The sequence below is a fragment of the Cynoglossus semilaevis genome, chromosome 2, assembly GCF_000523025.1.
Source record: "Cynoglossus semilaevis isolate Cse_v1.0 chromosome 2, Cse_v1.0, whole genome shotgun sequence".
NCBI classification, from domain to species: Eukaryota; Metazoa; Chordata; class Actinopteri; order Pleuronectiformes; family Cynoglossidae; genus Cynoglossus; species Cynoglossus semilaevis.
This window is the reverse complement of record NC_024308.1, coordinates 8,216,890-8,227,428: the sequence shown is the minus strand read 5'-3', so window position 1 is coordinate 8,227,428 and position 10,539 is coordinate 8,216,890. Positions and strand designations below refer to the sequence as shown.

At 42.6% G+C, this 10,539-nt stretch overlaps 1 protein-coding gene across 3 annotated transcripts in view; it reads left to right on the top strand.

The window, feature by feature from the left end:
* nfic (nuclear factor I/C) overlaps positions 1-9,358 on the top strand; it is a 24,546-nt gene extending 15,188 nt beyond the window's left edge. For 2 of the 3 annotated variants that reach the window (XM_025053007.1, XM_025053011.1), the window contains 9 exons: positions 4,606-4,680; positions 5,656-5,730; positions 6,237-6,369; positions 6,577-6,698; positions 6,806-6,919; positions 7,019-7,176; positions 7,279-7,465; positions 7,617-7,705; positions 8,498-9,358. In XM_025053007.1, the coding sequence (XP_024908775.1) occupies positions 4,606-4,680; positions 5,656-5,730; positions 6,237-6,369; positions 6,577-6,698; positions 6,806-6,919; positions 7,019-7,176; positions 7,279-7,465; positions 7,617-7,705; positions 8,498-8,518 (974 nt within the window). In that variant the 3' untranslated portion in view covers positions 8,519-9,358. The remainder of the gene's footprint in view (positions 1-4,605; positions 4,681-5,655; positions 5,731-6,236; positions 6,370-6,576; positions 6,699-6,805; positions 6,920-7,018; positions 7,177-7,278; positions 7,466-7,616; positions 7,706-8,497) is intronic. The other variant, XM_025053019.1, reaches the window with a different exon arrangement.
* Positions 9,359-10,539: the final 1,181 nt, after the last annotated feature.

Here is a 10,539-nt window from a genome sequence, read left to right as displayed (position 1 = left end):
TAAAGGATGTGATGTCACTTCCTCCACACCTCACTCTCTTTTATCTGCACTTGTTGTTTACTCTGGAATCTCTCTTCCTCTTCTTTTCTGGGCAGTATTTTGCTGCAGCTGAAAGTACTGGCTAATGGAGTGGAAATGTTGAAATTGTTTGGTGACAATTTGCTTCAAATACGTGTCTTTAAAAGCCAAGGGTTTAATGGTTACGCAGGAAATAATTTAAATGAAATAAAATAGTAAAAATGAGGGCTGTCCAAATGTACATGTTAGTCATAATAATTAAATGTCAGCTAAATATTTTATCTATGTTTTATGGAAGGGCAGAAAGACACACACCGTTCATACACTTAAAAACATGTATATTTATATATATATTATATATATATATTTATACAAATATAAATATATATGTTATTGTGTGTGTATATATAAATGTATATTTTTTGTACTGTATTTAGATTTGCTTTTGGGTAAAACTATAAAAAGAAGAACGCTGTTGGCCAGCCACAGTAAGCGTCCTCACCCGGCTCTTGAACTCACATAATGAAGGAGCGTGCGGCCAAGCCTCACATGCAGGGGGCGAGGTAGCATTTTAATGGACCAATTTTTCAAAACCCGTCACACTGCTCGGCACTGAAGATGTATTTTTCCGTTGTTGATGAGCATTACTCAACGCTGGAGCCAAGGACCCTGATATTGTTGCCTCCTGCTCTGGCTCCAGTCACCAAAGCTAGTCATCCAAAAACGCAAATGAGCATTTTTTTTTTAGTTTTTTATTTTGGCCACAGAGTAAAAGCCTGGGTGGATCAGGGTGTTCACTCACTGTAACGCTGGTGATCTCTGAGACTTTGTCCACTGACGGTTCAGAGGTTTTTTTTAAATGACAGCTCAGAATGTGGAGTAGTGACCCAGAGGCTGGAGAAGAATAGACTGGTTTGAAGAGTCCAAGCCGACGTCCACAGCCTGGTAGTTTCAGTAGAAAAACATGTTTTTTTTTATCATTACAGTATTAGTAAAATGAGAAATGGAACGTAGTGTTAGCTTCACTCAGCTCCCAGTAGAAACACCATCAGGCTAGTAACCGATGGTTGTTGGTTTGAGTCTCAGCCCCTTTTAGGCTGCAGGGATTAGTTAAAGTTGAGAGCTGTGAATGTTTTTAAATTTTAACCCTGAGACATTTTGTCCATTTTAAATTATTCTCATTAAACAATGTGAATAAAATTACAAATAGATATATAAAATAAATCTACCATACTCCAGGGAACCACTTCATGTAGTTATTTTTATAACCAGGGAACCACTTCATGTAGTTATTTTAAGTGTAGTTAACACATTTAATTACATTTTTTAAACTATCCTAAAGTTATTTTTTTTGTCCTATTTTTTATTATTGTTTTTCTTAGTTTTAGCCTTTTTTTTACTTTTTGGAAATTTTTAACTAACCTTTAGTTATCCTGGAAGTTACTGTAATTTTATTTCCTGTCAAACTACAGAAATGATTTGTCTGAAGCAGAAGTCATCTGGTCCTCCAGCTGGTACTTGACAAATCAAAACCATGTCCTCCCTTCTGTGGACAACCATGATGTCACTCATCATGGTGCCAACGTTTTCCCAAATGAATCCGCAGATCCATTCTAGAACACGTACCCACCCTGATGACACCATGGACGTGAAGCGTTTGTCCCTGACGGTTTTATTTTCCCTCATCTCTGGTCTTACGACTGCAGGCAGTTTCCAGGCCTGGGTTTTCGTCATGTTGACTTTAGGCCGAGCAGAGTGGACAGAGTTGGACTCTAATTGACAGTAATTGTGCTCGTCAGAGTCTAAGATGTAAGTTACACATTCATACATGGGAAGTTGTTACACACAGTATTACAGTAACATCTGGTTTTAGCTGCTGTTGTCTTTAAACGAGAACAGAGCAGATGGATTCTGGTCCAAACTCAACTCCTGGTTCAGTTCATGGTGAGAAATCAAAAGAAAAAACTGAAGATGACGACGACACTTTAACATCAGCAATGATTCTTATTCTAATGTTTTTTTTTAATTCTGTCAAGAGTCATAAAAACACACACACACACACAGGCTTGTGTTGTGGTAACAGTCGTAGATTTAGTTTTTGTTCTGAACCAAGTGAAGTCATTTTGGAGAAATGTGAGCAACTGACCACAAGTCCAAACACTGAAACTCACTTCAGTGGAGACAGATTTGACTGTTTTTATTTCAGGCCTTGTATTTGGAAAGGCCACATTCACAGCCTGTGCTTCTGTAAAGAACTGACACAGTCGGTTCTCTGCTCCAGGAATCAACTAACGGTACCAATGCCAAGTCTAAAAAAAAACAGATAAAAACAAACATGGCTGCCAGCAGTGACACATGGGAAAACCAGCTTCAACCACTTCACCAAAAGTCTCATCCAATAAAATCTATTTCAGCTTTTACTTTTTCCCACTAAATGGAATTTGGGTCAATTTTATTTGACCTTTACTTGACCTTCTGAACACGTGGATTCACCCACCAATCCTTTCAGTTTAACGTGTTAAAACTTAGTTAGCAGCAGGTTATCCTTGGACTTTTTACCATTTACCTTCACAGAGACATTTTTAACTGCGATGGAACACTACTGAATGACATAATTCATGTTCCAGGGCTTGCACTTGATGTTGTTCTATGTTTTAATGTTGCGGTCCAAAACCCAGGAGCAATGTTTAGCTCGTTAGCTAACAAGACAGTGTAGTTGTTACTGGTTGGCTGCTCACCAAAGAGTGAAAAAGAAGTAAAAGTAGAAGTAAAAAAAAAAGATCACCAAAGAATGAAAAAGAAGTAAAAGCAATTAGTAAAAACAGAGGCATCACTGAATTTCATGGAAGTGCAGCATGAAGTCAGATTTTCCGTAACCCTGAATGTATCTTACACTGTAACTACACCCCAAATATTTCCAAAGGAAGGCGCAATGGCTTTTTGAAGTGAGATTGTTTGTCTCTGCTATTGGTCGAAATATACATAGATAATATATATTATGTAGGGATATCCAATATTAGCTTTTTGACGATATCCAATATGCCAATATTGTCCAAACTCCACATTTCCAAATCCGATTGCAACCCTCCATTTTAAAGTATTGATGATGGTTTTGTACATAAACCACATTTGACTGAAATAAAGAGGTCAGGTTAACATACAGACATAAATACTGATACATATATTTCTACAATATATTGACAAATATAACAGGTTTAATGATCAATATTCTGTCTGTTTGGAGGAGAAACTTTAAAATAAATTATGTAAATATACTCCTGAATCCTGGGCTGAATCCCAGAGCCCACAGTCTGGTGTTCATCACTGGGTCACATCTTTTATTCAGTTTTTTGTTCAGCTTTATTCAAAAATAAAGGTCTACGCCGCTCTGGTGGATAAATGATTTTTCTTAGTTTTTTCTTCTTCTTTTGGCTGCGGTGGTTTCCATCACCGATCATCTGACTCCATCTCCATATTCTTTGCCTCCTCCTCCTGTTGTTCCACCATGGATATTCTGAGATGTCCTCCTTTTCTTCTTGTTCCTGCTCCATCTCCACCATCTCAACCTTGAACCTTTATGTCCAGCTCTGGTCAACATCTCAGCAGCTCTGGATGGACTGTCAAACTTTTCACAGCAGGAACCTGTTTGCCATTAGAGTCTGAAGTAGTGTTTCTCCAACAGTCCAAACTTGTTTCAGAGAAAGGTTCTTGGCTCGGTTTGATCTCCAACATATGAATGTATTTTGTCTGAAAGCCTGTATTGTCCACATTGAGCTCAATTCTCCTGTTGAGAGATTCTTGGCAAGATTCTAATGTTACTCAACAAAAAACTAAAACCAGCGCTGAGAGAAAGAACGAACAGAGAGGAAAAGAAAAGAAAAAAAAAACCCCACAGTGAAATCCAGCCACAGAAAACACATCATTTTCTGATTAAATATACTCTGAGCTTCTCACCAAAGAAACACAGGAACAACCACAGGCAGGAACCACGTCTGCTCCGAGGAACGGCAGCCAATCAGATCTGCGGGAGTTTCTACCTCATCATCTGACATTCAGTTTCCAGAAACATCTATAATTCACCTTTTCAGAAGTTGATTTGTTTGGATGCCGTCCCTCGCTCTCTTACATTTATAATTACCTGAGTGAATTAAAGCTTCAGCGGCTCAGTTTTTCCCACATTAATTTAATGTATGACTTGAAACAAAGAGAACAGGAATGAATGAGACCTTGGTGTCAGGATCTGACGGACGTTTGTTTACACAAGGTCAAAGTATTCAGCTCATTCCAGTGAAAACCCTCACACACTGCATGTTCCATTTACACTCTTACAGCATATGACAGGACACACACAGGATGTGCTAACTAACTAACTAACTAACTAACTAACTCCTGTCAATTATAGTAACCCTGATTCCTGGATTTTCTTTGGCCCAGAGTTGGACCGGTGTGTCAGAAGAAACGACCAATGAAATTTAATTATGACAAAATTCAAACGAGAACTGATTGTGTTTAGTTTGAAAACGAGTTCAACACATTGGAACTGATTAATGTGCCTCATACACTCTCTCTCCCTCTCACTCCCTCCAGAGACGGAGCAGAGCAGCAGTCCCAGTCGAACAGGTGGGGGGTCTGATCAGGAGGACAGTCGGACAGCCACCATGGGTAATCTGTCACAGTCTGTTGACTCATAGATATGTTAGCGTCACTGGTACAGACTGAACAGTGAGGCTGGTTCTACTTGTACCTCAGTCAGTCCAACTGTTGCTCAGTGTAAATGGTCATTTACAGTACTTCCTGGCCCACCCTGGACCTGCAGTGGTCCAGACCGTGGTCCTGGATTAAACATTTTACCACGATAATGAATGTGTTTTAAAGACTGCGTTCTGTTCAGTGAGCTCACATCCTGTCCTGAGATATTCTTAGCCTGATTGTAAACTCATGTCAAACTAAAGCTGCACTGAAAGAGGAAAAAAAAAGAAAAAACACAGAATGAATGGAAACATTCAACAGGACATGATTTCCACATTAATAAAAAAGACTCGAGACCCGAAGGAAAATAAGGTGTGTGGTTCAATCCCCGTCCAGTCACACAACTTTGAAATTAAAAAACTTCATTAAAGCTGAGGGGCGGCCTCTGATGTTTGGGCCGACCGCCTGTCACTCCGGCTACGACACTGCACTCGCTGTGACATAAACTTAATGAGCCTCACTGCGGAGGTTTTTGTATTGATGGAAGCAGACCTGGACCGTGTGTCAAGTCTCCTCCACTGTTGAAAAATGCTGACTCCCACTCCCTGAACCATTATGTATCTAAATGAGAGAAAAATGAGTCCTGGCAGGGGACTCTGGATATTAGCCAGTGATGTCAACAAGCCTGGTCCGTCAGCTGACTGAGTTTCTGGAATCTCTGCTGACATTGTTGGAACTTTGGTGAGCAGAGTTTAATCTGTGCAGCAGACAGTTGTTTTTAAAAACATTTATTTATGGCCTTGTCGTCTGAAATATAAAATATTACACAAAATAATCTTTATTCTCACCTAATCCAAAGGCTCTGAACAGTGTTTGATCCTCAGCAGAACAGAAATGGGTTTAAGTCGTAGTTTCTGACTCTGTGTGTGTGTGTGTGTGTTTCCACAGATGGCCCAGAGTTCCAGGAGAGCTTTGTGACATCAGGGGTTTTCAGTGTCACCGAGCTGGTCCAGGTCTCCAGAAGTAAGTTCTGGTTCCTGACCCGACTCACTGGTGAATGTTTTTCACTCAGGTTACTGCTGACGGTGAAGGATACTGCAGTAAAAAAAAAATTATTATGGGCTTTGAGTTGTAGCTTTTTCTACTTTAACTACTGGAGCGTTAGCACTAATTAGGTCCTTCAGGAGAAATTAAAAAAACAACAACAACAACAGAATCTTTTACTCCCTTAATGAAATAAATAAATGTTAAATATCCAGCCAGGCTTCCGTAGCACACGTTAGTAGATGTGGAAAAATCAAAGAATGACAAGAAAATCATATTACAAGGCATTTTCTAAATCTGCCCTCATTAATTACCCTGAAACTCTTAGGTTTTCCCCCTCACCTCTTCATTCACACTGTTCCCACTTTTGGGAGGCAAACTTTTTTTTTTTAAGGTTGCTGTACGACATGACAAGTCCTGCGGAACTTTAGACTGTAATGAAGACTGATGGGTTTAATGTGTCAACTGTGTCCGTCCGTCCACAGCCCCAGTGGTCACAGGAGTTGGACCCAGTTTCTCAGTGGGCGAGCTCCAGGGTCACCTGGCGTATGACCTCAACCAGTCTGTCAATCAACCAGTCAGTGTCAGACGATCATTAGCCAGCACATCATCCAGCGGGTAAACACACACTCCCACACACACACACACTCCCACACACAGGATTAAAAAAAAACAGAGTTTAAAGAAATCTGTAAATATAAACAAGCAACTTCTGAATGTACAGCAGTCAGCAGCAGGAGCAGGAAAAACTGCCGTTTTTTTGTTTTTAACTCACTTCATTAGTTCTATTAAGAACATTTTAAATAGAAATGTGCGTGTGCGCAGGAGTAAGCGTCACAAATCTGGCTCCATGGAGGAGGAGGCCGACAGTCCTGCAGGAGAGTATTACCACTCACCATCATCTCCTGCCAGCAGCTCCAGGAACTGGACTGACGACATGGAAGGAGGTGAGAACCAGAACCTCCAGGGTTCTCCATCTCCTCAGTTTCAGTTTTCTTTACTACAACACCACCTACATACACCCCCCCCCGGCCCCCCCGTGTGTCTGTTTCAGGTCTGTCTCCCCCAGTAAAGAAGGCTGAACTCGACAGTCCGTCTCCCCAGGAAGACTCACCCAGACTGGGAACCTTCACCCAGCACCACCGTCCAGTCATAGCTGTTCACAGTGGTCAGTGTTACACACACACACACACACACACACACATACAGACTGTGGTTTAGACCCAGCATCATCACTGTGACTCCACTTTTCTTCACCTCACCCCAGGTCTCTCCCGGAGTACTCACCCGTCCTCATCTCTTCATTTTCCAACCTCGTCCTACTTCCCCCATGGAGCAATCAGATACCCCCCTCACATGGCCCAGGACCCTCTCAAAGACCTGGTCTCCCTGGCCTGTGACCCTGCTAACCAGAGTCCGAGCTCAGTGAGTCCAGAATGTTCCGCTCGGTAGAGCTCTTTTATCTGAGAAACAACGTTAAATGTTTGAATTTTTCTGACACCTCTGTTGTTTTTTTTTGTCCCCCAGTTGAATGGCAGCAGTCAGATTAAAGTGCCCAGTCACTACATCTCCTCTCAGATGTTGGCTCCTCCTGGACCAGCATCCTCTCTGGCTCCTAACCCATCCTCCCTCACCAGGCCGACCCTGTCAGCAGAGTCCAAACCCAGCACCACGTCCTCCGCTGACGGTGGTCCACATTCTCCCACATCACCCAGTAAATTATCAACAACTATTGTTTTTTGTTTTTCTAAATATAAGAGAATATGAAACAGATACTCTCCTTTCAGTCAAACAGTTGAACAGTGAAGAGTTTCCTGTAGTTTTAAAAATTCCTCTCTGTGTTTTTTCTTTACCTCACTCTTCAGCCTACTCTGCTCCTGGGACACCTCCTGCCAGTCGACCCTCTTTCGTTGGAGTCACCCCTCGGGACCCAGGTGGACTGTACCAAGCCCAGGTCAGTAGGGTGGTTAATTTTGAAATTGAACCTTGTTTAGGGACAACACAGTCTCCTGTAGACTGGACCAGTGTGGCTTTATTAGAAAGTCTGATCATGTAAATAAGACTTAAAACAATGTATTTGAGACTTTAATTTGAGGAGGAACACTGGGTTCTGAACTGATACGGACCCACAGCCAAAAGATGGACTGCAATACTTGACTTCAGAACAAGGAAGTCCTGCACCAGTGACCGGTTCAAAACTGATGATTAGCCTTGTTAGCATGTTTCAGTCTGGGTGAAAAACCTCGTTCTGCAGTCAGAGCTTAATGATAATGGGGCCAGAGAAGAAGAGTCGGTGCTGAAGGAGAGCTGGACCTTGTTGTGTTGAGTTATAATTGTGTCAATTGTGTGGTTGCTGCTGCAATGCAGCTCCACTGCCCCAGAAACAGCAGCTCACTGTTGTCCAGTGAGTCAGAAGAGTTATCCCCCCCCCCACCCCCTCCTTCTCTCCCTCTCTCTGCGGTAGAAAGTTTTCTTCCACTCAAAGGTTTGTTGTCAAACTGTTGTTCTGTAGTTGAATTCCGCTCAGACATGTTTCAAATGAATGTGTTCAAACCTCTGACTGTATTTAAGACAGCAGTGAGGCGTAAGACAGTTTAATCGTCTCATGGTGGCAGGCATGCAGAGCAGCTCATTCTTTTTCCTTGTTTTGCACCTGTCCTGAAGTACTCTGGCGCCCCCCAGTGGAGGCAATAAAAGCAAAGTTTTAATTCCAGGGTCCTCTGATTAGACCTTGTCTGTGTTTCAGTCCTGGTATCTGGGGAACTGATGACGCTGCAGAGGATGACGGAGGACAAAGGTCAGCCATGTGGTCACTGTCCAGTCCAGTTTGAGCAGGTTTACTTACATATATGTAAATATACAGTGAGTTTATATTTACACATGTGTACGCTCTGAATGAAGACCACCAGGATGGAAAGGTTTGGCTGCCCCCTCTGCCCCTCCCCCACTGTTGTCTGTTCTGCAGCCACAGTAAGGACAACGCTGTAAACGTATGGTTCTCACTAAAGACCACTGACGTGGGAGCATTGGATCCACGCTGATGTTCTGGAGGGTCTGGTGGACTATGGACCAGAACCAGAACCAGGCCGTGACTGTCCAGATCTTGATAAGCCCATGAACTAATGGCATTTCCAGAATGAGGCCTGTTTTCCTGGGACGGACGTCCGCCTTTAAAACCTTGCACCTTGGTTCCTTTTCACCGAGTACGGTCAAAAGAAAGGCCTGAACCCTGGGACTGATGTAGACTCTCCCCCAACCCAACACCCAGAATGCCTCCCCGACTCCCCTAGCCTTCTTCGCTGCAGGTGCTGCTTCTAATATATGCAAATAAGCCTCCTTTATTTTCTCAATAGACGAGCGAGAGAGAGAGAGAGAGACCCCTGCTGTTAATAATGTAAAGTTTGTTTCTTTGCACTTTTTGATATGTTATTGATACGGACAGGAAAAAAAGAAAATGAAGAGTTGGAAACAGCGCCATCTTTTTTTCCCTCCCTCTCTTCCCACCAAAAGACAGAGGCTTTGACTTTTTTTACTGACAATCATCCAGCTCCAACCATTACGTTGCGTCACCAAGGCTCATCTTTCTACGACTGACTGTGCTGATTTTTTTAAAAACCAGGAAACGATAAATATTAGTGGAATATAAGAGCTATACACATGACTCCTCAGAGTTGGACACTAGTGTGGAGGAATCTGGGACGTCCGGCCTTTGGTTTTCACAGGCCTGGTGGCTCCAGCAGACAGCGTCTTTTTACATGAATCTCCTGCTGCTTCTCTCCTCACAGACACTTCTGTCCTGACAGTACGTATCCATGCTGTGTGAGAGAGAGAGATAGCTAAGTGAGAGTGTTACCGCACACCTTTATAATTCAGCAGCTATGGCTTGAACGCAGCATTATTTGCTGAACTCTGTGTGTGTGTGTGTGTGTGTGTGAGCATCATGCTGCATTTCCAACAACATCCCTGCTCTGCGTTTCAGCTGATTGTTCCTGAGCGACAGCAGCGTCAGGTCTTGTTGTGGTGTAGGTGTAGACGGAGTGACGGAGGTGTTGCACTATGGTTGTGTTCTTTAACAAAACGTCATTTTTGAAACAGTGTTACTAAAGTGTTGTTGTGCTGGACATCACGTGCACGCTGACGTGGACAGAGCACAAACTGTCCATCAGCTTAACACAGCCTCCAACGCCTGATTGGCTGGTTGCACACGCTGGTGTTTGATGCCACCACAAACCCAGACCCACGGCGGCTGCAGCTGCAGTGTTCCACTTCAGCTGAAACAACTTTCTTTTTTAAACACAATTATTATTAATATAATAAGGAAGTCATCAGACCTCAAGTGTTTTGCACAAAGTCCAACAACTACACGAGGCCTAATTCACAATGTTTCCTTCTTCATTTGCTCACCAAATTAGGACTTCTAAAAGATGGGGAAAGAAAATCTCCTTTAGTCCAGGGGGCTGTAGCGTAATGGCGTTGTTGTCCTTCTTCACTCAGGCCTAATGGTGCCGTGGTGACCCCATGGTCAAAGGTGAAGCTGGGTCATTGTTTTCTCACGTGTTTTGAAAGGCAAAGCAAGATTTAATTAAGATGTTAAATTTGATGCTACTATTAGTTAGCGGTAGCTTAGCTGCTAAAGTTGTAGCTGCCAAAATCCTTTCTTCACCAGAGAGAAGGAAGCACCGTTACCTAAAAACCCAAATTCATCCTTTGAGAATTCCCAGACATGTTGATGAAAGTGTGAAACTGCTCGGATTTGTACGTGAACTCTGGTCCAGACCTGACTCTGCC